Source organism: Mobula hypostoma, chromosome 17 (genome assembly GCF_963921235.1).
Source record: "Mobula hypostoma chromosome 17, sMobHyp1.1, whole genome shotgun sequence".
In the NCBI taxonomy this organism is placed as follows: domain Eukaryota; kingdom Metazoa; phylum Chordata; class Chondrichthyes; order Myliobatiformes; family Myliobatidae; genus Mobula; species Mobula hypostoma.
The window spans coordinates 58,068,028-58,095,370 of NC_086113.1; the positions used below are offsets into that span (position 1 = coordinate 58,068,028).

General features: G+C 42.3%; 1 protein-coding gene across 1 annotated transcript; it reads left to right on the forward strand.

The window, feature by feature from the left end:
* On the forward strand, positions 1–26,957 carry smim13 (small integral membrane protein 13). The gene is made up of 2 exons (XM_063069954.1): positions 1–482; positions 21,668–26,957. Exons 1-2 carry the CDS (start codon positions 407–409, stop codon positions 21,859–21,861), a joined length of 270 nt encoding a protein of 89 aa, XP_062926024.1. The 5' UTR covers positions 1–406; the 3' UTR covers positions 21,862–26,957.
* Positions 26,958–27,343: the final 386 nt, after the last annotated feature.

The following is a 27,343-nucleotide window of genomic DNA, read 5'->3' on the forward strand; positions in this document are numbered from 1 at the left end:
GAATCACTGCAAGTGCGGAGACCGATAATTAAATAGCTGACGCTGTTTTTGAAGCCCCTCTACTAACGCGATGGAAGGACGATGTGCAGCGCACGTCGGGAATGGTAGTCCTCCTAGGCTGTCCAGCGAGGTGTAAGAAAGGTTGACTTCGATTCCAAAATACTACAGGAACCAGCATTCCCCGCGAAGACGCCGAGGGAAGCGCCTGTCGGGACAATCGAACAGGTCGCCGGTAAACTAAGTAAGCGGTTAGTCTTGTGTGCTGCTCAGGCTTCTGGCAGCGTCTGCTGTGTTGTCCGGCCTAGGGTGGGATCGCGGAGCATTTCCCTTCCTTCCCTATTCCCCCTTCTCGTGAGGCGGATGTTGGGCCTAGTGATTGTCAGTGATAGGCACGCACAATCACAGTATGTTACAGAGCATCGGTCTGACCCTGCTGGTCTTGGTCGCCACTCTCCTCTGTGTCCTACTCTTCATGTTGTTCGGTGAGTAACATACAGCCTAGAAGGGCTCTTCTTCTCTGCAAAGAGGAGACTGATTAGGCCAAAATTTGAGATACAATTTTGTTTAAATATTCACACTGCACGGGATCTAAATTTTTGGCGTCTACAGAATCAACGTCTGGTTTCAACAGGGAATAATTTTCAGAACTGTGGAGAATGAGACAAATAGATCAATGATTTCATGTCTACCGACTTTAATGCATGGGTTCGTTATTTTCTGGAGTTGGAGATACAGTAGTTGCAGTGATTGGTTGCGTTTGAAGAGCGAGAATGTAAGTGAACTCCTTGTGAATGGGAAACATCAAGCAAGTATTTCTAGTTCCAGACAAGAAGGAGCCCGTGCATTAAAGTCATTAATCATGATATAGATTTGATGGGCTGAATGGTGTTATCTGAACTTTAGCTCTTCTTTCACTCTAAGCAAATGCATTGGTGGGCATCTGGTATCCCAGCACAAATACTGTGTTTAAATGCCAGGGTGTAATTACTTTTGGGTATTTCCATTTATGTATGCCTAAATATGCTTCATTGAGCCTGCAAGGGTAATTTGAGCATTTAATTTGTATTATTAAAACCAGTCAAAGCCTAGAAAACATATTAATGTCTTTCATGGAGATAGGCTTTTATAAATGACTGCAAGCCATGATAGATAACCAAAAGTTTGGTTAGGGAGGTGGGTTTAATGAGGAATCTTGAAAGAAGAGTAAAGTGTGAGGATTTTCTGGAAAGAATTCTAGAACACGAACAGACAGAAGCTGTGGCTTATTTAACTTTGTTTTGTATAGACCCAATGCATAATTAGATTTTTTAATGGAAAAAAGTAGGCAAAAAACATTTAAAGTAGCTCTGTCATTTTGTACACGTGCATGGAAAAAGTGATGTTTCAATAGGTACATTTAATATCAGAGAAATGTATACAATATACATCCTGAAATTATTCTTCGTAAACATCCATGAAGACAGAGGAGTGCCCCAAAGAATGAATGACAGTTAAATGTTAGAACCCCAAAGTGCCCCCTCCCCCACATAAGCAGCATCAAAGCGACAACTCCCTCCCCCAACAGAGAAAAAGCATCGGTTGTATGCAGTTCTGCTCAAGTGCTTCGTGTGTCACTGTTGTGTTGACCACTGGGAAGTTCAAAGTAAATTTTATGTTCAAATTAACTTTTATTATCAAAGTATGTGTATGTGACCATACACAACCCTAAGATTCATTTTCTTGTGGGCACACTCAGCAAATCTATAGAATATTAACTGTAACAGGATCAATGAAAGATCAACCAAGTGCAGAAGACAACAAACTGTGTAAATGCAAATATAAATAAATAGCAATAAATAGAGAACGTGAGATAATGAAATAGAGTCCTTGAAACTGAGATAAATGGTTGTGGGAACTTTCAGTGATGGGGCAGATGAAGAGTGTAGGGGATAACCCTTTTGTTCATGAGCCTGGTGGTTGAGGGGTAGTGATTGTTATCGAACCTGGTGGTGTGAGTCCTGAAGCTCTTGTACTTTCTAACTGACGGCAGCAGCAAGAAGACAGCATGATCTGGGTGATAGGGATCCCTGATGATGGATTCTACTTTCCTACCATAGCATTTCATGTAGATGTGTTCAATGGTTGGGAGGGCTTTACCTGTTATGTATTGGTCTGAATCCACACTACACATCTATAGAAGTTTGTCAAAGATTTAGATGTCATGCCAAATCTCCACAACCTCCTAAGGAAGTGAGTTAGTGCTTCTGGAACTTTCTGTAGCAACCATAAAACAGTGGCCAATATGGCTGCTATAGAGGTAAGGAAAACAGCAAGGAGTATAGGAATCATATTGTCCATCGTGTGCCTGTGCACATACCACATATTGGATTAGCCTATTTCGCTTCCATGCCATAAGAGTTCCAAGCCATCGTTGGCTGAAGACTGATCAGGGCACCAGGAACTACAACACGCTGGTTTGAATTGATTATATTTACAAATTGCATGTGGTGAAGTGCACCATTTTATAATGCTGTTCTTTGAAAGACGAAGCTGGCAAGTGCTCTGTGTGATATGTTCGTGTGACATTGCAGTTCCTTTCATTGCTGCCTTATTGCCAGACCCTGCATGAATGTGCTGTCAGTTCTGTGAGTCATCAGCAAAGGTGGTGGGTACACCCAGTCCTCACAAGAAAACAATTCCAACTTCTACCAGCAGTGAAGGAAATGTGCTGTGGACAACATCTAACATTAGATGCAGGACTAATGGGCATATATTGGCTTAGGTAAGGTAAGGTGAGTCTACAATTTATATCTGGGATTTCCTGATGCCTTAATTTGAGCAGCAAAGTATCATTCTGGGGATCCAAGGAAACTTTATTTTCTGCATGATTTGCACATATTTTTATAAATGTTTGAAAATGGATTCATTTAGTTGGCATATTGGTGTATAACCAATCCAAACTTCTCCAAGACAATTAATTTTGTCCTTGAAAATGTTTTTCAGTAGTTTTCGCACTACTAGTTTAGATTGATTGGTAATCCCAGTTCCCTTTTGTGAATAGCATTTGCAATTCTTTATTCTGGCACCACAGTAGTGTTTAAGGTGAATTAGAAATTCTGTTCAGCGTTTAAACTATCTCCATTTTTCGCCACTTCTCCCGTCAAGCTCTGAAGGCGACTGTCTCCGCCATGAGGAGGTACTTGGTGTCCCTATCCCAGACCCTTCCACACCTTCGGGACACTTTCTTCGCCGTCTGTAATGATCCTACCCGTTATTTCATCCTCCGTCGGATCCACGCCTGCAATCGCCGTTTTTTTGACTTTGTCATGTTAGGCAAAGATCGCAAGATCCTACATCTACGGACTCCAGAGCCTGCTGGCCATGAAACTAGCAGGCATGAACTTCAGATTGCCTCTGCCATTGATCTCGCCGGCTCCAACACCTCAGGGCATATTCAAAACCCGGACTCCAGCAACGACCATGGACACATTCAAAGTGATTGCGCAACCACCAACTGCGACTCCAGCCTTGAACTCCAGGCCGGGTCTTTATGTGCTGCTATTGTGACTCCCATCTCCCCTTCCCCCACCACCACTCTGCAACCCCGTCTCCTTCAGATCCCATCGTCAGCTCCTGGGCCCTCAGATTCTCCATCTTCCTCTCACCCCAACCATCCCCTCTCCACTGACACCCCCAGCCTCCCCCCTCCCCCCTCTGATCCCAGCTCTCAAGATTCCAGCCTTGAACTCCAGGCCGGGTCTTTATGTGCTGCTATTGTGACTCCCGTCTCCCCTTCCCCCACCAATACTCTGCAATCCCATCTACTTCAGATCCCACCGTCAGCTTCTGGGTCCTCAGAGGCTCCATCTTCCTCTCACCCCAACCCTCCCCTCTCCATTGACACCCCCAGCCTCCCCCCTCTCCCCTCTGATCCCAGCTCTCATCCGTGCCGGGTCTTTACCATCCCCTCCGACCTTCAACTGTCTGACGCAGAACACTCTGTCCTTAATAAGGGCCTCACCTTTGTCCCCCTTCGCCCACACCTCAGCGAGTTCCGTGTTCGCCACGATGCGGAACTTTTCTTCCGCCGTCTCCGTCTCCGAGCCTACTTCTTCGGCAAGGACTCTTCCACCCCTACCGATGACCCCTTCTCCCGTCTTCATCCCTCCTCTTCTTCATGGACACCCCGCTCTGGTCTTCTGCCTGCTCTGGATCTCTTTATTGCCAACTGCCGACGGGACATCAACCGTCTCGACTTCACCGCACCTTGTCCCCATTCCAACCTCACTCCTTCGGAACGCTCTGCTCTCCACTCCCTCTGCACTAACCCTAACCTTATTATTAAACCCGCCGATAAGGGGGGTGCTGTTGTAGTCTGGCATACTGACCTCTACCTTGCCGAAGCACAGCGACAACTCGCGGATACGTCCTCTTATTTACCCCTCGATCGTCACCCCACTAAGGAGCACCAGGCCATTGTCTCCCACACCATCACCGACTTTATCCACTCAGGATTTCCCATCCACTGCTACCAACCTTATAGTTCCCACACCTCGCACTTCCCGTTTCTACCTCCTACCCAAGATCCACAAACCTGCCTGTCCTGGCCGACCTATTGTCTCAGCTTGCTCCTGCCCCACCGAACTCGTTTCTGCATACCTCGACATGGTTTTATCCCCCCCTTGTTCAATCCCTTCCTACCTATGTTGATGACACTTCTCACGCTCTTAAACTTTTCGATGATTTTAAGTTCCCTGGCCCCCACCGCTTTATTTTTACCATGGATGTCCAGTCCCTATATACTTCCATCCCCCATCAGGAAGATCTCAAAGCTCTACGCTTCTTTTTGGATTCCAGACCTAATCAGTTCCCCTCTACCACCACTCTGCTCCATCTAGCAGAATTAGTCCTTACTCTTAATAATTTCTCCTTTGGCTCCTCCCACTTCCTCCAAACTAAAGGTTTGGGCACCCGTATGGGTCCTAAGTATGCCTGCCTTTTTGTTGGCTTTGTGGAACAATCTATGTTCCGTGCCTATTCTAGTATCTGTCCCCCACTTTTCCTTTGCTACATCGACGACTGCATTGGCGCTGCTTCCTGCACGCATGCAGAGCTCGTTGACTTTATTAACTTTGCCTCCAACTTTCACCCTGCCCTCAAGTTTATCTGGTCCATTTCCGACACCTCCCTTCCCTTTCTAGATCTTTCTGTCTCTGGAGACAGCTTATCCACTGATGTCTACTATAAGCCTACTGACTCTCACAGCTATCTGGACTATTCTTCTTCTCACCCTGTCTCTTGCAAAAACGCCATCCCCTTCTCGCAATTCCTCCGTCTCCGCCACATCTGCTCTCAGGATGAGGCTTTTCATTCTAGGACGAGGGAGATGTCTTCCTTTTTTAAAGAAAGGGGCTTCCCTTCCTCCACTATCAACTCTGCTCTTAAACGCATCTCCCCCATTTCACGTACATCTGCTCTCACTCCATCCTCCCACCACCCCACTAGGAATAAGGTTCCCCTGGTCCTCACGTACCACCCCACCAGCCTCCGGGTCCAACATATCATTCTCCGTAACTTCCGCCACCTCCAACGGGATCCCACCACTAAGACATCTTTCCCTCCCCCCCTCTCTCTCTGCATTCCGCAGGGATCGCTCCCCAGCGACTCCCTTGTCCATTCGTCCCCCCCCCATCCCTCCCCACTGATCTCCCTCCTGGCACTTATCCGTGTAAGCGGAACAAGTGCTACACATGCCCTTACACTTCCTCCCTTACCACCATTCAGGGCCCCAAACAGTCCTTCCAGGTGAGGCAACACTTCACCTGTGAGTCGGCTGGGGTGATATACTGCGTCCGGTGCTCCCGACGTGGCCTTTTATATATTGGCGAGACCAGACGCAGACTGGGAGACCGCTTTGCTGAACACCTACGCTCTGTCCGCCAGAGAAAGCAGGATCTCCCAGTGACCACACATTTTAATTCCACATCCCATTCCCATTCTGACATGTCTATCCACGGCCTCCTCCACTGTAAAGATGAAGCCACACTCAGGTTGGAGGAACAACACCTTATATTCCGTCTGGGTAGCCTCCAACCTGATGGCATGAACATCGACTTCTCTAACTTCCACTAATGCCCCACCTCCCCCTCGTACCCCATCTGTTACTTATTTTTATACACACATTCTTTCTCTCACTCTCCTTTTTCTCCCTCTGTCCCTCTGAATATACCCGTTGCCCATCCTCTGGGTCCCCCCCCCACCTTGTCTTTCTTCCCGGACCTCCTGTCCCATGATTCTCTCGTATCCCTTTTGCCTATCACCTGTCCAGCTCTTGGCTCCATCCCTCCCCCTCCTGTCTTCTCCTATCATTTTGGATCTCCCCCTCCCCCTCCAACTTTCAAATCCCTTACTCACTCTTCCTTCAGTTAGTCCTGACGAAGGGTCTCGGCCTGAAACGTCGACTGTACCTCTTCCTAGAGATGCTGCCTGGCCTGCTGCGTTCACCAGCAACTTTTATGTATGTTGCTTGAATTTCCAGCATCTGCAGATTTCCTGTTGTTTCCATCTTTTCTCCCTGGTAATCTAGAATACGCTGAAGGTATTTTGTGTGTGGGGGGTGGGGTTTCAACTAGAAGTGCCACTGTCTCTCCGTTTCAATGTCCTGGGTTTTTATGCTGTCTGTATGGAGTTTGCAGGTTCTCTCTATGACCACTTATTTTCCTTTGATCATCTGGTTTCCTCCCAGATGTCAAAAACATGGTGCGCGGTAGGTTAATTGGGTGGGTTATTTGGGTGATAAGAGAATTGGGGCATGTTGAATTTTTTAAAATCCACAATGTGAGGGAGTAAATATCTTTGCATTATGACTCCGTTACAATGTACAGATATGAGAATTTATAAGTCTAATAGCTTGTAGAAAGAAGCTGACCTGTAGCCTGTTGGTCCTGGTTTTAATGCTGCAGTACCGTTTGACCGACGGAAGCCACTGAAACAGTTTATAGTTGGGGTGACTGATGTCCCCGATGATTCTCCAGGCCTTCTTTCTGCACCTGCTGCCGTAAATGTCCTCAATGAAGGGAAGTTCACCTCCACAGATGTGCTGGACTGTCTGTTCCACTCTGTGCAGTGCCCAGCAATTAAGGTTGGTGCAGTTCCCATACTAGGCGGTGAAGGGCTTGAAGATTTGGGGGCTCATGCTTAACTACTTCAGTCACCTGAGATGGAAGACGTTTATACTGAGGAACTTGAAACTATTAACCCTCTCAACTGCAGACCTATTGATGTTGATCAGGGTGAGCCTGACTCCGTTCCTCCTGTGATCCACGATCAGCTCTTTTTGGATTTTTTTTTGACATTGAGGGAGAGGTTGTTATCTTGGTACCACTGTGTCAGGGTGTCAGCCCATCCTCTGTAGGCTGTCTCATCACTGCTAGAAATAAGGTCGATCAAAGTCGTGTCATCTGTGAATTGAGAGAGAATGGGTTACAGGGAAACTGGTGGGAAAAGATATCAGTGCTATTTCTCTGAGAGATGCGGGACTCAGTAAGCTAATTCTCAGTTTTATGTTTTGAATAAATTTGAGAAATATAACTAGTAACTAGATACTGACAACAAAGCAATTCCAAAACCAATGATCTGCACCTCCTTCTGTGAATGGAGGTGCGTGGATGGTTAAGAAGATACTAGTGTGGAATCTGAGTAAGCATTCTGTTTTAGCAATGCTGAAATCCTTCTCATGAATACAAAAAACAAAGATGAAGTACTTGCAGTTACCATGTTGCCAGAAGCATCAAGTGAAAATTTTCTTATGACATAGTCTGTTTGGCCCTCAAATCTATTCTAACTCTTGGAGTATGTGTGTGGCACGTGGCCAAGTGGTTAGGGCATTGGACTAGCGATCTGAAGGTCGTGGGTTCGAGCGTGTGTGTCCTTGAGCAAGGGACTTAACCACACAATGCTCCAGTCTACCCAGCTGAGAATGGGTACCAGAAAAAAAATGCTGGGGGTTAACCTCGTGATCCTATCGGGGGGGGGCGGGCGAGGGGGAGTCTTATACTCTTAGTGGCTTCATACCACGGAAATTGGTGTAAGCACCGGCCTCACACATCAAAGTTGCTGGTGAACGCAGCAGGCCAGGCAGCATCTGTAGGAAGAGGTGCAGTCGACGTTTCAGGCGGAGACCCTTCGTCAGGACTAACTGAAGGAAGAGTGAGTAAGGGATTTGAAAGTTGGGGGGGGGGGAGATCCAAAATGATAGGAGAAGACAGGAGGGGGAGGGATGGAGCCAAGAGCTGGACAGGTGATAGGCAAAAGGGGATATGAGAGGATCATGGGACAGGAGGTCTGGGAAGAAAGACAAGGGGTGGGGGGACCCAGAAGATGGGCAAGAGGTATATTCAGAGGGACAGAGGGAGAAAAAGGAGAGTGAGAGAAAGAATGTGTGCATAAAAATGAGTAACAGATGGGGTACGAGGGGGAGGTGGGGCCTTAGCGGAAGTTAGAGAAGTCGATGTTCATGCCATCAGGTTGGAGGCTACCCAGACGGAATATAAGGTGTTGTTCCTCCAACCTGAATGTGGCTTCATCTTTACAGCAGAGGAGGCCGTGGATAGACATGTCAGAATGGGAATGGGATGTGGAATTAAAATGTGTGGCCGCTGGGAGATCCTGCTTTCTCTGGCGGACAGAGCGTAGATGTTCAGCAAAGCGGTCTCCCAGTCTGCATCGGGTCTCGCCAATATATAAAAGGCCACGTCGGGAGCACCGGACGCAGTATATCACCCCAGTCGACTCACAGGTGAAGTGTTGCCTCACCTGGAAGGACTGTTTGGGGCCCTGAATGGTGGCAAGGGAGGAAGTGTAAGGGCATGTTAAGGGCAAGTGTAAGCACCGGCCTGATGGGCCACAAAGCTCGTGACAGACTTTAAACTTTAATCATGGAGTATGTACAAATATTCCATTGTTTTGTCCTCTGAAAACTATTCTCCCCATATTCCCAATCTCCAACTAGATTCTACTAATTGGCAATGCACTGAGGGAAGATCTACTGTGCCAATCTCGCCTATCAACCTGCACATCTTGAGATAGGAAACGAGCACACAAGAGAAATTTGGCCTGTCAAAGGGAGGATGTGAAACTCTAGTAATACAGTACTGTAGGTCAGAATTGAATATAGGTTGCTAGTTCTACTACCAGTGTGTCATTGTGCATCCTTGCCCTCAGTCGATTCCATCGGAGATGTCAGCTATTACCCATTTGATCCATTGCCTTTTCTGCCATTTACTGAGCTATCTCCAAAAGCTTCCTTTGCAAAATGTCAGTATATACTTGTGGAACTGAAAGGGTAAAAAGACCCTGATGGGAGTTTTATACAGACCCCCTAACAGTATAAAGGATGTGGTCTACAAATTACAATGGGTGATTGAAAATGCATGCCAAAAAGGCAATATTACAATAGTCATGGGGGATTTCAATATGCAGGTCAATTTGGGAAAATCAGGTTGGTGCTGGATTCCAAGAGAGGCATTTTCCAGAATGCCTCCCTGATGGCTTTTAAGAGCTGCTTGTGGTTGAGCCCTCTAGAGGATCAGCTATTCTGGATTGGGTGTTGTGCAATGAACCAGAATTAATTAGAGGACTTGGGGTTTAAAAAAACCCCTCAGGGGAAAGTGATCATAATATGATTCAATTCACCCTGAAATTTGAGAAGGATAGCTAAAGTCAGGTGTATCAGTATTACAGTGGAGTAAAGGGAATTACAGAGGAATGAGAGAGGAGTTGGCCAGAATTGATTAGAAAAGAACACTGGCAGGGATGACGGCAGAGCTGACATGGGTGGAATTTCTCTAAGCAATTCGGAAGGCACAGGATATGTACATCTCAAAGAGGAAGAAGTATTCTAAAGGCGAGATGATACAACAGTGGTTAACAAGAGAAGTAAAAACCAACATGAAAGCCAAAAAGAGGGCATATGATAGAACAAAAATTAGAGGGAACTTTAGAGGATTGGGCAACTTTCAAATGCCATCAGAATGCAACTAAAAAGTCATTAAGATGAAGATGGAATATGAAAGTAAGCTGGCTAATGATATTAAAGAGGATACCAAAAGTTTCTTCAGGTACGTAAAGTGTAAAAGAGAGGCAAGAGTGGATTGATGCTGGAGAGGTAGACAAGGAAAGGGCGGATGATCTGAATAACTATTTTGCATCAGTCTTCACTGTGGAAGACACTAGCAGTGTGATGGAAGTTCCAAGTGTCAGGGGTCATGAAATGTGTGAAGTTACCATTACTAGAGAGGGAAACTGAAAGATCTGATGGTGGATAAGTCACCTGGACACCCCAGGGTTCTGAATGGGGTGGCTGAAGAGATCGTGGGGGCATTAGTAATGATCTTTCAAGAATCACTAGATTCTGGAATGGCTTCAAAAAACTGGAAAATTGCAAATATCACTCCCAAGTAGGGAGGGTGGCAGAAGAATAGAAATTATAGGTCAGTTAGTCTGACCTCAGTGGTTGGGAAAATGTTCAAGTCAATTGTTAAGGACATAGTTTCAGGTATTTAGAGACACATGATAAAATGGGCTGTAGTCAGCATGGTTTCCTCAAGGTAAAATCATGCCTGACAAATCTGTTGGAATTCTTTGAAAAAATAACAAGCAAGATAGACAAAGGAAAATTGGTTGATGTTGTGTACTTGTATTTTCAGAAGGCCTTGACAAGGTGCCACACATGAGGCTGCTTAACAAGCTACAAACCCACGGTATTACAGGGAAGATTGTAGCATGGATAAAGCGGTGGCTGGTTGGCAGGAGACAAAGTGGGAATAAGGGGAGCCTTTTCTGGTTAGCTGCCAGTGACTAGTGGTGTTCTGCAGGGGTCTGTGTTAGGGCCGAGTTTTTTTTAAACATTATATGTTAATGATTTAAATTATGGAATTAATAGCTTTGTTATAAAGTTTGCAGATGACTCGAAGATAAGTGGGGGGGGGGGTAATTTTGAGGAAGCACAGGTGTTCCCCGCTTTTCGAATGTTCGCTTTACCAAACCTCACTGTTACGAAGGACCTACATTAATACCCTGTTTTTGCTTTCAGAGGGTATTTTCACTGTTACAAAAAAAAATCAGTGCGCAATAAAAGGCAGCGCGCGCCCCGAGCAGCCGCTCTCCCTTGGATTCGGAACTGCATTCTTGCCGGCATTGCTTAAACACATGCCTGGGAGCAGCCGTTAGCAAGATGAGTTCTAAGGTATTGGAAAAGCCTAAAAGAGCTCATAAGGGTGTTACACTTGGTGTAAAACTAGACATAATTAAGCGTTTTGATTGTGGTGAACGAAGTAAGGACTAAGTGAGTTTGGCTTGTGGAAGCTGATGAACATGATGTTGAAGACGTTTTGGCATCCCATGACCAAGCACTGATAGATGAAGAGCTGATGCAATTGGAAGAGGAAAGGATAACAGTTGAAACTGAACACAGTAGCGAACGGACCGGAAGTAAAGTCGTCCAGGAACTGAATGTGAAGCAACTGCGTGAGATTTTCGCTGCAGTGATAAAGTACGATGTAGCCCCCTGGCCAGCCTCAGGGTCACTGGGCTCGCTGTTGTCTAGGGAAACAGCCCTCGGCCCCGCCAAACTGGGTAATTAGGTTGTGTGGATGCTGTGTGATGTACCCCACTCTGCCCAAATAACAGCCAATACACCAGATATGATTAAATGATTTACAGTTTATAGATATTACTAGAACTATATATTAATAGAGAATAAAATATAAAAGGAAAATAAAAGGCACCACACTTATCAAAGTTCAATCTCTTCGTGCACAAACAGTTGGAGCTCAGGACCCTTTTTCTTCACCTTGCAACCCCTCGGACCACCTCGGCCGGCCGCCTGGGACCAACAACGGTGGTCGACCAGATGCTCCACAGGAGTTCGTCTCCGTCTCCTCTTCTCGCTGAACGCCCTGCTCGGAGTTTGACCCCGTTAGCGGACATCACAGCACCTGGTCCATCCTCTGTCTCTCTCTCCCGCCTTCTCCCCCAAAACCCTGTGCATACAATATCTTCAAATACACCAAAAACCTAACAACTATCCCAATTGGTTCATAACATATTCTTATCACAGTCTAACCCAAAGCAAGCTGCTAGCGCAAGAACTTTCTCAGTATTTAACATAACAAAGAAGCATTCCCAAGTATAACATAACAAAGAAGCCATTTTAATTAGCCTACGCAGTAACATAAAAGACGAAACCCCCTTACAACGACTTTAATTTTGAAAGGGTACGTCGGTTTAGGGGATATTTGCAGGATGGTTTGAGTCCTTACAAAGAACTGTATGATTAAAAAAAATGCTCGAGGCTCAGCAGTCAAGCAAGTCTTCCACATCAGCCACAGCATGAAACAATACAAAAACTACACTAAACTACGTAAAACAACGCAAAAACTACACTAGACTACAGACCTACCCAGGACTGCATAAAGCGCACAAAACAGGGCAGGCATTACCATAAATAATAAACAAGACAACAGGCACAGTAGAGGGCAGTAGGTTGGTGTCAGTCCAGGCTCTGGGTATTGAGGAGTCTAATGGCTTGGGGAAAGAAACTGTTACATAGTCTGGTCGAGAGAGCCCGAATGCTTTGGTGCCTTTTGCCAGATGGCAGGAGGGAGAAGAGTTTGTATGAGGGGTGCATGGGGTTCTTCATAATGCTGTTTGCTTTACGGATGCAGTGTGTGGTGTAAATGTCTGTAATGGTGAGAAGATGATCTTCTCAGCTGACCTCACTATCTGCTGCAGGGTCTTGCGATCCAAGATGGTGCAACTTCTGAACCAGGCAGTGATGCAGCTGCTCTCAATACTACCTCTATAGAATGTGGTGAGGATGGGGGTGGGGGTGGGAGGTGGACTTTTCTCAGCCTTCGCAGAAATTAGAGACGCTGCTGGGCTTTCTTTGCTATGGAGCTGGTGTTGAGGGACCAGGTGAGATTCTCCGCCAGGTGAACACCAAGAAATTTGGTGCTGTTTATGATCTGTACGGAGGAGTCGTCGATATTCAGCGGAGGGTGGTCGCTCCGTATCCTCCTGAAGTCAACAACCATCTCTTTTGCTTTGTTCACATTCAGAGACAGGTTGTTGGCTCTGCACAAGTCTGTTAGCCGCTGCACCTCCTCCCTGTATGCTGACTCATCGTTCTTGCTGATGAGACCCACCACGGTCATGTCATCGGCGAACTTGATGATGTGGTTCGAGCTGTATGTTGCAGCACAGTCATGGGTCAGCAGACTGAACAGCAGTGGACTGAACACACAGCCCTGGGGGGCCCCCGTGCTCCATGTGATGGTGTTGGAGGTACTGCTTCCAATCCGGACAGACTGAAGTCTCCCAGTCAGGAACTTTAGGATCCAGTTGCAGAGGGAGGTGTTCAGGCCCAGTAGGCTCAGCTTTCCAATCAATTTCTGAGGAATGATTGTGTTGAGTGCTGAAGTCTATGAACAGCATTCAAACGTACGTGTTTTTTTCAATTTCAATTGCAAGAAATTGAAAGCTGATTTTATAGAAACATAGAAAACCTACAGCACAATACAGGCCCTTTGGGCCACAAAGTTGTGCTGAACATGTCCCTACCTTAGAAATTACTAGGGTTACCCATAGCCCTCTATTTTTCTAAGCTCCATGTACCTATCCAAAAATCTTCTAAAAGATCCTATCATATCCGCCTCCACCACCGTTGCCGCCAGCCCATTCCATGCACTCACCACTCTCTGCGGTTTTTTTTTAAATACCCCTGATGTCTCACCTTAAACCTGTGTCCTCTTGTGGCAGCCATTTCTGCCCTGGGGAAAAAAATGCCTCTCATCATCTTATACACCTCTGTTAGGTCACCTCTCATCCGCCGTCACTCCAAGGAGAAAAGGCCGAGTTTACTCAACCTGTTTTCGTAAGGCATGCTCCCCAGTTCAGGCAACATCCTTGTAAATCTCCTCTGCACCATTTCTATGGTTTCTACATCCTGTAGTGAGGTGACCAGAACTGAGCACAGTACTCCAAGTGGGGTCTGACCAGGGTCCTATATAGCTGTAACATTACCTCTTGGCTCCCAAATTCAATTCCACAATTGTTGACGGCCAATACACCATATGCCTTCTTAGTCACAGAGTCAACCTGCGCAGCTGTTTTGAGCGTCCTATGGACTCGGACCCCAAGATCCCTCTGATCCTTCACACTGCCAAGAGTCTTACCATTAATACTATATTCTGTCATCATACTTGACCTACTAAAATGAGCCACTTCGCACTTATCTGGGTTGAACTCCATCTGCCACTTCTCAGCCCAGTTTTGCATCCTATCAATGTCCCACTGTAACCTCTGACAGCCCTCCAGACTATCCACAACACCCCCAACCTTTGTGTCATCAGCAAAATTGCTAATCTATCCCTCCACTTCCTCATCCAGATCATTTATAAAAATCACAAAGAGTAAGGGTCCCAGAACAGATCCCTGAGGCACACCACTGGTCACTGACCTCCATGTAGAATATGACCCGTCTACAACCACTCTTTGCCTTCTGTGGGCAAGCCAGTTCTGGATCCACAAAGCAATATCAACTTGGATCCCCGCCTCCTTATTTTCTCAATAAGCCTTGCATGGGGTACCTTTTCAGATGCCTTGCTGAAATCCATATACATGGCACTTACTGCTCTTCCTTCATCAATGTCACATCCTCAAAAAATTCAATCAGGCTCGTAAGGCACAACCTGCCCGTGACAAAGCCATGCTGAGTATTCCTAATCATATTATACCTCTCCAAATGTTCGTAAATCCTGCCTCTCAGGATCTTCTCCATCAAATTACCAACCACTGAAGTAAGACTCACTGGTCTATAATTTCCTGGGCTATCTATCTCTACTCTTTTTTTTGTAATTTATTTTTTATTGAATTTCATCATCAAACAAACATTTCCATAAGATGTATTTCAGATACTGTACATGTATATCATATATTTGTCACAAATCTCCACATAATATTTATTTGAGGTGTACACTTATAGAAAGGAGAGGAAAGAAAGAACAATCGAAAGAAGAGAACTATGTACAGAGTAGGGAGTGATTTTTTTTTTAAACAACATGTTCATTGACTTGTGAGAATAAAATCAGGCCTATGAGGTCTTATGTAGTTAAACCATTTTTTCCAGTATGAATAGAATCGTTCCAACTTATGATTAACAGATGCTGTTATCTTCCCCGGTTTGTAAACGTCCATTGTAATTTCCATCCATACATTTAAAGTTATAACCATTTCCTGGTAAGGGTCTTTTTACCAGCCACCAGCAGTACATTCATTAAATATTTATCTCTTTTCAATCATTCTTGAGGTATATATCCAAAATATATGGTCTTACTCTCTAAGGGTATTTCACATTTAAAGATGTCTTGTAGGGCATTATGTATCCCACTCCAATAGTTTTTGGTAACGGGGCATTCCCAGAAAATATGATAATGGTTTGCATTTTGATTTCCACTATTTCTCCAGCAAGCAGGGGAGTTACTATTATAATGGGATTTCTGAGAGAGTTTAATAAAATATCTTATCAAGTTTTTCCATCCGAACTCCCTCAATTTCTGTGAACTGGTACACTTCCGTTGATACGTCCGTATTATTGTCCAGTCTTCCTCATATTATTATCCCTCCTTCCTTTTCCCATTTTGTTTTAATGTATGAAGTCGAATGTGTTTTAAGATTTGACAAACCCTTATAAACGCTTGAAATTATTCTACTACTGTTGTCTGAATTATATGCTTTTCTAAATAGCTCCATCAGATATGTACTTTCCTTGGTTACATTTTTAACCGTCCTATTAACATACTGTTGCAACTGTAAATACCGGTAAAAGTCTTGTTTTTCTAATAAGTGTTTCTCTTTGAGCATTTCAAAACTGAACAGTGTTCCTTCTTTCATTATATTGCAAATAGCTGTTATTCCTTTAGCTGTCCAGTCCTTAAGTCTAGTATCCAGTTTATTCGGCGTAAAATCCGAGTCATATGCACACCATTTAAGAATTGCAATATCTCTCTCTAGTTTATATTCTTTTATAATAGTTTTCCATATTTTAAGAGTCCATTTCACCCACGGGTTGTCAATATTATTTATGTAACTTTGTAGGTTGTTATCAGCCAAAATTGCCTGTATGGGGATGGAAAGTATCCTCTCCTCAATGTTTTTCCATTGAGCGCCGTGTGATGGGTTGCACCAGCATATCATGGCTCTCAACTGGGCTGAAAAATAATAATCTCTAAGAGAAATAAGGCCCCATCCTCCTCTTTTCCTTGACTAATTGCAAAGTTTTGAAATGAACCCTAGGTCTTTTACCTTGCCATATATATCTTGATAGCATCTTGTTCCATTCATTGAATTGATTTTGTTTAATCTCCATTGGTAGGGTCTGAAAGAGATATAGTAGTTCTGGACAGTATATTCATTTTAATAGATTCAGTCCTTGAACTGAGACCGAGAAAAGGAATTAGGTTCCATCTTGTTATATCTTCCTTAATTTTCTTTTTATATATAGACTGATAATTGCATTCTGATAATTTTGCCAAATTTTTTGGCATAATGATGCCCAAATATTTGACGGACTCTGTTTGCCATGCCCAAGGATATCTACTTTCAATTTCTCTTGGTGGGCTATAGTTATATGAAAGTAGTTGGGTTTTATCTATGTTGAACTTGTATCCTGATAATTGACCATATTGTTTAAAGGATTGCATTAATTTAGGTAAAGAGTCTGTTGGTTGCCCTAGATAGATCAAAATGTCATCCACGTGACAGGCCAATTTATGCTCTGTCTCTTTAATAGTAATTCCCCTGATATCTTCATTTTGTCTAATGTATTGAGCTAATGGTTCCAGATATATTGCGAAGAGTAGTGGTGACCATGCACAACCCTGTCTCGTGCCCCTTTCTAGGGTAAAACTATTAGATAAATATCCATTGATTTTAATCCTGGCAGTAGGATTGTCGTATAGTGCCTGTATAGTTTTAATAATTGTGCCATATAGACCAAATCTACGTAAAACTCTGTAAAGAAAATTCCAATTAACCGAATCAAATGCCTTTTCAGCGTCCACCCTTATCACTATTGCTTCAATTTCATTTTTAAAAATATGATCCATAATATGAAGTGTCCTTCGTATATTGTCTTGTGTTTGGCGTTGTTGTATCATTATGTCTGATCATTATGCATCAGTGTGGGTAGAAACTCTTCTAATCATTTGGCCATGATGGAAATAAATATTCTATAATCCACATTAAGAACAGATATTGGTCTAAATGACCCACATTCCATTTTATCCTTGCCTTCTTTTGGTATAGCTGGGTTTATTGCCTCCTTCCAGCTGGGTGGCATTTGCGTCTTTGTTAGGGTCCAGTTCAGTGTGGGGAGTAAAATAGGAATTAATTAACTCACTTCTAAACTCTTTATACCACTCTGCTGTATATCTATCTGATCCTGGTGACTTGCTTAATTTAAGCCTACTAATTGCAGTTTTTAGTTCAGCTTCAGTTATGTCAGCAGTCATCGTTCTATTTTGTTCTTTGCTTAAAGTGGGTCACTTTTGTTCTTGGATCCCTTATTCTATGAATTGTATTTTCTGCTATCTTTTTTTCAGTTTCCACGCCAGTATTTTCATAGATTTAGATCCACTTTCATAGTGTCTCTGTTTCAGAAACATTACATTTTTTCTAATTTCTTGTGTAGCCAAACTATTAATTTCATTCCTAATTTTTAAAATTTCCTCCAGTGTATCCTGTGCCAACCTCAATTTGTGTTTTTTTTTCTAGTTCCTTCGGCTTATTTTGTAATTCCTCTAATGTTCTATTCCTTATTTTTTCTTGTATGAAGATAGCGCTATAATTTTCCCTCTTAAGACAGCCTTCAGAGTATCCCATAGAATGGGAGGTGAAACCTCTCCATTATCATTGAATTCTAAGTAAAGACCAATTTCTTTTTTAATTTGTTCCTTAAAATAAGGGATCATTGAATAGACTTGAATTTAGTTTCCAAATGGTATTCTTTGGTTGTAGGTCAAAATCAGTAGATAAATAAATAGGTGCATGGTCACTTACATCTGTTGTCCCAATTCCACAGGTGATTATTTTGTCTCTATCTTTTCCAAATGTTATGAAATAGGTTATTCTTGTATATGCGGAATGGGGGAGGGGCAGAATAATGAGTATAATCCCTTCTGTCGGGGAAAAGGTCCCTCCATATATCAATTAGACCAACATCCTCAAAAAGAGTGTTAACTTTCTACTCCCTTTCTTGAATAAGGGATCAGCATCCACAACCCTCCAATCCTCTGGAACCTCTCCCGTCCCCATTGATGATGCTAGAGGCTCAGCAATCTCCTCCCTCACCTCCCACAGTATCCTGGGGTACATCTCATCTGGTCCCGGCAACTTAGTCAACTTGATGCTTTCCAAAAGCTCTAGCACATCCTCTTTCTGAATATCTATATGCTGAAGCTTTTTAGTCCCCTGCAAGTCATCACCACAATCACCAAGATCCTTTTCCATAGTGAATACTGAAGTGAAGTATTCATTAAGTACCTCCGCTATTTCCTCTGGTTCCATACACACTTGCCCACTATCATACTTGTTTGGTCCTATTCTTTCATGTCTTATCCTCTTGCTCTTCACATAATTGTAGAATGCCTTATCCCAAATGCTAATCTTATGTTTCAGCAGAAATGATTTCTTTTTGTTAGGGCTACCAATTTCACTGAGCAGCAATCTTGCCATCTTGTAACTTTGTAAAGTATCAGAATACCACCTTAGTTACCACCTGAAAAATTAACTCTCCTTCTGTCTGTTTAGAGTCTGTCTGACTTGAGTCTCTCCCGCATTTTGTATTTTGACTTCTTTGTAAAATAACTTGTATCTAGGGAAACAGAACAAAAGAGCCTAAATGCTAGCATTTGATGAACCTTTTAAATGTTTGTCCTTGACAATTTCAAAGTTTAAAGTAAATTTTATGATTGAAGTGCATATATGTCACCATATCAGACATCCCACCCTGCAAAAACTCATTTCAGGGAGGTAGCACTGTCAATTTGCGGGAGACTCCCGGAACTTCCGGGAGAGGTGGGATGTCTGCAATAGAGTAGCTCCTGAGCAGCTAGCCAGCTAGTTTAAATAACGTTAGCTATGCTAATGAATGAATAACATCTGTTAAACTCACCTCAACATGTCTTTTACAGTCTTAACCCACCATGGGCAATAGAAAAGTCCCTGTTGCAAACAGTGCAGCGAGCGACATTGTCATTATTTTTAACCCGTATTAGGCAGGGGTACACTTTAGTGTAGTCTGGGGTGATGTACGTTTTATTTTTTTTGGAACACTCTGCCACTCTGACTTTTTTTGGAACTCTCTCGCTCTTGCTCTCACTCTCTATCGCGTGCGCGCTCTCTTGCTCGTCGTCGCTCTCACTTGCGCCTGCTTTCTCACTCGCTCTCTCACTCTCACTCGCGCCTGCTTTCTCGCTCGTTCTCGCGCGCTCTCTCTCCCGTTGTCGCTCTCACTCGCGCCTGCTCTCTCGCGCTTGCTTTCTTGCTCTTGCACTCGCACGCTCTCTCTCTCTCGCTCTCTCGCGCGTGTTCTCTCACGCTCCCTGTCAAAAAAATCAGTTTCCAGGACATTGTATATAATTTGCGGGCATCAGGGAGCTACTATTAATTTGCGGGAGACTCCCGGAACTTCCGGGAGAGGTGGGATGTCTGCCATATACAACCCTGAGATCCTTTCTTTTGTGGTAATTTGAACGGAGTCATTGGACAGACAATGAAGCTAGTGGATCTATAAGTGTTTTATTCCACACAAATGAGCAGTAGCAAATGACTTGCTCTTGGAGAAAGGCCTCCCAATCTAATACTACACAACATTTTTATATGTTAAAGATCAAGGATAACAGCTGAACAACTCTACAGTTACAGTGTATTTGCAATGCTTCACACACCTCCTCCTTCACACCCACACTCCAGGCACCCAAAATGAATGTTAATCAGCATCATCTCCATTGCACAGCTCCAGGAAAAAGTATTGCTTAGGGCTGCATTTTAAATTCAATCTACAATCTACGTTGATGTCTGGTGAGGTTAATATTTGCTATATATCCTAACTCCAGAATATGCCCTAACAATACTCAACAAATCTATAGAATAATAACTATAACAGAAGCGATAAAAGACAGCCTAAGTAGGGTGTTTTACCAGCGTGCAGAAGACAGTAAACTGCGCAAATACAAAAAGAAGAAACAATAAATAAATAAGCAATAAATATCCAGGACATGAGATGAAGAGTCCTTGAAAGTGAGTCCATTGGTTGTGGGAATATTGCAGTGATGGGGCAAATAAAGTTATCCCCTTTGGTTGAAGAGCCTGATGGTTGAGAGGTAGTAATTGTTCCTGAACCTGGTGGTGTGAGTCCTGAAGCTCCTGTATCACCTTCCTGATGGCAGTAGTGAGAAGGAAACATGTCCTTGGTGGTGGCTTCTGCTTTCCTGTGATAGCGTTTCATGTAGATGTGCTCAATAGTGAGGAGGGCTTTACCCACGATGGACTGGGCCAAATCCACTACTTTTTGTAGGATTTGCCATTCAAGGACATTGGTGCTTCCATTTCAGGGCTGAGGCAGCCTGTCAATATACTCTTCAGTGCAGATCTATGGAAGTTTGTCAAAGTTTTAGATCTCACGCCGAATCTCTGCAAGCTCCTAAAGAAGTAGAAATGCTGCTGTGCTTTCTTCATAATTGCGCAGATCCTCCACAGAAACATCATTGAGGATCTTAAAGTTGCTAATCCCCTCCACATCTGGCTCATAGACCTCTGGTTTCCTTCTCCTGAAGTCTATAATCAGCTCTTTGGTCTTGCTGACATTGAGTGAGAGGTGGTTGTTATGATGCCACTCAGTCAGATTTTCAATCTCTCTCCTATATGCTGGTACATCATCACCAGTAAGTTTCAATATGGCATTGGAGCTGTGCTTAGCCGCACAGTCATAAGTGTAGAATAAGTCGAGCAGGAGGCTAAGTGCACAGCCTTGTGGTGCAATTTAATGATGCAAATATGTTTTTGAACCCTCTGAATCTCTTGCTTTTATTATTATTGTGGTTACTGAGTAAGTAATTGTTGAGCATATTTTCATTTTCTTATTTATATTTTCATTATCACTTTTGATAGTTTGTAAAAGTGTCAGTATTACTCCCGAACAAACTTTTTCTTCATATACTGCTAATGTTGTTATTTTCAGACCGTCTTTATTCTTGCAACAATAGAAAGAACACTTCACCTGTTTGATGGAATTTGTTTTTGCGAAGTCTGCAGTTATTACAGTCACTGTGTTGGGAGAAACAATTTGCATCATAAATGATCATGGTTTTTAACTGTGAATTAATACACTGGTTAAACACAGTGGGCTCTGGTAGCATCCCACTTACAATGCTGAAGCTCACCAGTGTAGCATACCACATTGCACTCCAAACTATTCCATTATACCAATGGCTAGATAGAAAATTGTCAACTATGTTTAAATACAAATAACAGGACAAATCTCATCTGACCAATTGTTGCTCCACCAATCTCCTCGCGGGCATAAGTTTCTCACTATCTTGGTAATGAACGACTTTCTATTTCTTTCCAGGTTGGTATGTAGTTTGGCAGCTGTTCCTGTCCAAGTTCAAGTTCCTTCGTGAACTCATAGGTGATACCAGCTCACTCCAGGGAGACAGCGACTCGTCAGAGAATGTAAGCATAGGAGAATCGTCATCTACACCTCCAGGGCATAGACCTAAATCAACACGTCTACGGAGACCACCGGTTGAAGGCAGCACATAGAAAACCAAACTGCTGCATTGTTCCACTCATTTGGAATTACTCACTTGGCATTTAAGCACGACTTCAGTCTGTGATTGACATGCTGTGCTTTATTTGATTGTTTGACTTGCTAAAAATACAATTTCTCATATATGGAGAAATTTACATATGTTTGGGTCACATTGAAATAATAATGCTTACTTTAATTTGTCAACATAAGGTTATCTATTTCTCTCCCATTGCTCAATGAATCAATTTACAATTAATTAGTAGGTCACTCAGTCATGAGTCAAATTGTGCTACCAACTAACACTAATTTTACTGGATATGATTCCACTATCTGAATTACTGAGCTAAATACTAAAAAAAAATTGTCGTGAAATAGCATTTTTAAAAATGTTAATATCATTTGAACTTCGCTTTAGGTTCTATTTTTTAAAAACTTTTCATGTAATTATGAAGAACACATTGAGCATGTTTACATAATGGTTATTCCATTTGCTGCTGCATCTTGCTTATTTTTATGTCAATTGAAACAACCTAACTTGCTTTCATTGGAATTAGTAAGAACATAAGACCTACCTAAACTAGCGTTTTCTTTATAAACAAAACAAGGTTACTATTAGCAATCAGGAGAGACGTGTGGAATTTTAGTTTTCCGAACAGTTGACTGAAAACCAGAAATGGGTCCTGCCTGCTAAAAGAGTGCTAAAGGGATGTACACCAACAACTATTTGAATTGTGTGCCACCTGTGGCTGGGTTCAGTAGCACCTGGCTTGATGTCTACTGTTTGTTTGATGGACACTTCCTTTCACCTAGTGCAAAACAGTGAAGAAAAATGATGACAACAAAAGATCAGAGCCCCTGTGAGGTGGAAAGTAGGCTCTTCCAAATGTGCCCGATGAAACATAACCTCTGAAATACATGATTTAATTTTCTGGGCAAAGACTTCAAAGGATTAATTTAGAGGGAATGATGTAATCCTCTGCACGACTGACCAGGAAATTATGTCAAGCATACAAGGCTGTAGCATCACTGGAATTCCCAGATCAAATTTCCAGAATTGCATTATTTGACACAGAAAAGGCTACAGTCATGCTCCATTCTGAAAGGAAATTATTTTCATCCACTTTGAACTGCAGAAAGCAGTTCTGTCTGAATCTGTCTGAATTTCTAGGCCATAGTTTATTGTTAGCATCCTTTTTGGTTTAATTGACTATGATTACTTTGTGGATTCCAAAAACTTTGATTTATTCATCCATTTTGACAAAATCTGCCTTACATTTTCAAGGCAGTTACAAGCTGATAAAATGCATAAATTATATAGAATTTCATAATCATGCAATGTACAGTTTGAGGCATACTTAGTAATTGCTTTGACTGAACATTGTAGTGGGTGTGGGGGATTGTCCTTTGGCATCTGTTTGGATCTAGGCCCAATTTACAGGCGGTGTCTAGAGTGACAATCACATCTATGTGCCAACAGCAAACTTTGTCAAACAGCTGGAATTAAAGGTGTGGAAAATGAAAAAAAATTGTACTGTAAAATGACTCTTACATTGAGTTAAAGGTGCATCATTGAAGTAGAAAGCAGTTCTCTGCAATAGCTGACTTTGAAATGTTTAATGCTACTTCAAGCTGTCAATAAATCCATTCCACAGGATTGATTTTTTCCTTTAGTTATGAATGGAGGAACTTATTTTCCTCCCTCTCTGCTCCTTTCCCCCCATCTCTTTAATTAAAATAATAATTGCTGTCTTGTCTGTGTTTCGGAAAAAAACAAGATACAAATAAAATGATGTAAACTAGGTCAAGGTGGGAAGTGAGGGAGAGATAGAGGCAATTAATTTCAGACTGAAGGTAAGACAGGTCTTGCTAATAGTTGGTTTCCCCATCAATTTTGCAGTATTCATTCAAGCTCGTCAAGGCTTTTTGTGGCAAGACTGTATAGAATTCATTCATAGCCCATCACCCCAACTGGGGCAAAGGCCATCAACAGCAGTTTGCCAAAGTCCGCTGTCCTGAGCCAGTCTTTTAACTTGTCCCTGTCTTCTTAGTGTATCTTGCCTCTCCCAGGGATATGCCTTTGGAGCTTCTGTTGGCATTTCTGTAGCACTGGGTTTTCACGGGATAGGGTTGCTTACCCCATACCCAGTCCTCCTTTTCACAGCTAGGCTTGGGACCATCCACAGTGGAGTTGTATATTGGATGGTGCTGGTTTTTGTTTTGCATACTATATGGTTTATCAACACATCCACAGATTACCTCTGAAGGGTCACGGCAGGAAACCTTTTTTTATTTTCTAAATGAACTATAGAGAAATAGGCTTATTTTATTTGAAATTTTAACTTCTTTTACATGAAGCGTATTGATATTGGGTATCTCAGATGTAGACAAAACGTGTATAGAGATTTTATGGTAAAAAGAGGGATTTAAAAATGTATATTAATGATCACATGAACATTATACAAAAAAAAGTTACCCTAATGTTACTTGCCTCATCATCTGTCCTAAACCTCTATGACTTTGTCACAATAAATCACTCCATATTTCTGGCTGTTTACTACGCCACTGTTGTATCATGGTGCCTGTGCTATTTTTCCAGCAAAGCTAGTACTTTATTACCTGTGGATCTCACTCCATCAGCTATCCTCTAGGGCTGGCGTTCCCAACTTTTTTTTATGCCGCGGTCCCCTACCATTAACCGAGGGGTCCTGGACCCCAGGTTTGGAACCTCTGCTCTCGGGTACAAATTGCACTGCCATATAAAGTTCCATTCAAATTTTCTTGCCTGTGATTCTTTGTCCCTCACCCCAATTTCTGCATTTTCTATGGTTTAGCTCAGCTCAGTTCTCTCCCTTTTAATGTGGATGGTGCTCCTTGGTAACATTAGCACAGGATCAGAGGAGACTGCAGATGCTGGAATCTGGAGGAGGTCTGCTGGAAGAACTCAGTAGGTCAAGCATTGCCTGTGGGAGGAAAGGAATTATTGACGTTTTGATTTGAAACCTGTATATGATGCAGTGTTTTGTCCCAACCTGTTAATGATTTATTTCCTCCTATATATGCTGCTTGATCCTCTGAGTTCTTCCAGCAGATTGTTTGTTAGCACAAGATCAATTCCCAGAAATTAAGTCACCTATCTTTGTCCTTCTCCTGTCTACTCTCCTTAACCCCATAGATGCTATCATTCTGTTTGAAGGAAAACCTAATTTTCTCCATTTCAACAGTGGTATTACTGTCATGCAGCCTTTGAAAGAAATATTTCGTAAGTCTGATTTTTTTTCCTATAGTGAGTCAATAACAATGGTTTCCTATTTGAAGTAAAGACCAATAGAAGAGAGGCTGTAGAGAAACTTATTGTTGCGGAAAGGCTCTGCAGTACTGTTTTAGTGCAGAGTTGTTGAGGTGGAGAAATCAAATAAACAGCTGAAATAATATAATAAACAGATCATGGCAGAAGGAGTACTTTTTCTATTGCTGTGATACGGAGCCAGCAAAGAGCTTGGATGACTTCATTTTGTGTTTGGAATTTTAACAAAAATTGCTTATTTTGTTCACAAATTGTCATCTACCAGATCACTTGTCTAACTTTATTACCTTTTGGTTTGAGTAGCATGACCAGAATCCATTTTGAAGATTGTCATCTTTCAGCTTGATCCCAGTAACTTGTTCCAAAATGGTACCCTGTGTAAATTCCATCTTTTACAAAATTTTTCAGTTCTTCAATTTGTAACGCTTTCATCCTCCAACCATGATTCATTGACTTTAAAATTAGCTCTACTCATCCATACCTGGATAGTCTTGAGAATATTTACAATCCATACTCTTCTGACTCCGTGTATACGACTCAATTTCACCCTTCCTTACTGCTCTACCACAGTCCCTGCTCTCTGCAGCTTGCTGCCTAACATCTTTTGTGTTACTGTGTCCCTATCCACATTCAGAACAAACTTCCCTGATTGTCCTTTCAACCATCTCCCTGTATTTTGTCCATTTGTCCTCTGAGGTGCCTTTCATTACTGGAAAGGCTCTACAAAACTGATCGATGCTTATTTGAATGCATACTACTTTTTGTTTCAGGAGATACTTGAGCCAATATTTATGGGGGCAGTGTTAGTGAAAAAAATACAAGTCGAGGGATGCAAAGTTTCTGCTGAATTTAACACCAGAACCCCATCATTTCAATCCTATTTACTGCTCCTATAATCTTGTTGATTGACATTCTCTCTTTCCACTTTAGGAAAACCAGTCGAACGCTGTACTAGGAAACTGAGTAGGAGAGGTTGTGGATGGGGTATTGTGAATGGAGCACTAAATTAGGAATTGTGAGGGGAGATGCTGGTGAGAGAGACCTGGGCCAGATTGGGGGAGGGCCTGTGGTGATGACAGGGAAGGAGGAGACCACGATTGGGCTGTGGGGTGGGGAAGCCTTGCTATTTCTGTAATTCTGTAACAAAGTCTTTATATTTTTGAGGCTAGAAGCTACTACATGCTCTTCATAGCTGCATTTACAAAGCCCAAGAAACAACAGGTGGCACCTATTAAATTTAAATCTGGCTCTTCTAATATAAATATGTTATTAGAATATCTACAATGATTTAAGAAATTGTTCACTACTTCTAAATTCCTAATGCCATTCTCTTGTCTGTCATGAAGGGTATATTATCAAGGTTAAATACTTAGAAGGTGAAGATCTGATTTTCCTCAACCTTTATTTGTATTATCAAAGAGGCTACCTCAAACTCTATAAATGGTAGGTGCTTGTGCTTTCGTGGAAGTAACTTTAGATTAAAAACATTTATAAATACAGAGTGAAATGCAACTTTGTATTAAGTGACAAATCTAATTTTGCATTGAAACCATTATATGTTTTAAATTTGTTTCTGGTTATATTTGAATCTTAGTTTGAATCCATGTTACATTTAAGTTATTAGAATGCAAGTTGGACTGTTTACTTGACTGAAGGAATGCTTTCATAGTTGTATGGTCATGTTCATATAGTATTATAGACAAAAGTCACTTAACAAAGCTGATGAGTGTTAATAATGTCCTTGGTATGTTTTCTGTTTCTTAAACTGACTGCTGTAATAGAAACAATGAAATAAAATGAAAGAAAAAGTTTTTTATTGATGTCTTTTTCTGATACCGCCTTTTTCTATTTATCTCCAGCTATCCTCCCATGCCCTCAGAAGAATCCCCTACACTTTTTTTTGAAGCAGTACAATGTTTCTTTTTGTGGTTGTCACTTTTAAACTGTTTTGAAGCATCCTGATAATTTATTATTAATCTATGCAATTACAAATTTCATTTCTCATTTACATCACACCTGGTGTCTTTTTTTTTGCATTTAGTGATTGAAATTGTTATAAGTATGAACAATTTTTTCACAACTTTGCTGCCATTAAGCGTCAAAGTGAATCACCTGTTCCTAATCCAAAGAAAATTGCGGTGCCTGAAAATTAAAAAAAGAAACTATCACCGATACTGGGAATCTGAAAT

Coding starts and splice junctions, on each gene's coding strand:
- smim13 (XM_063069954.1), top strand. CDS start 407: ATGTTACAGAGCATCGGTCTGACCCTGCTGGTCTTGGTCGCCACTCTC. Junction 483..21,667: donor CCTACTCTTCATGTTGTTCG/GTGAGTAACATA, acceptor ATTTCTTTCCAG/GTTGGTATGTAGTTTGGCAG.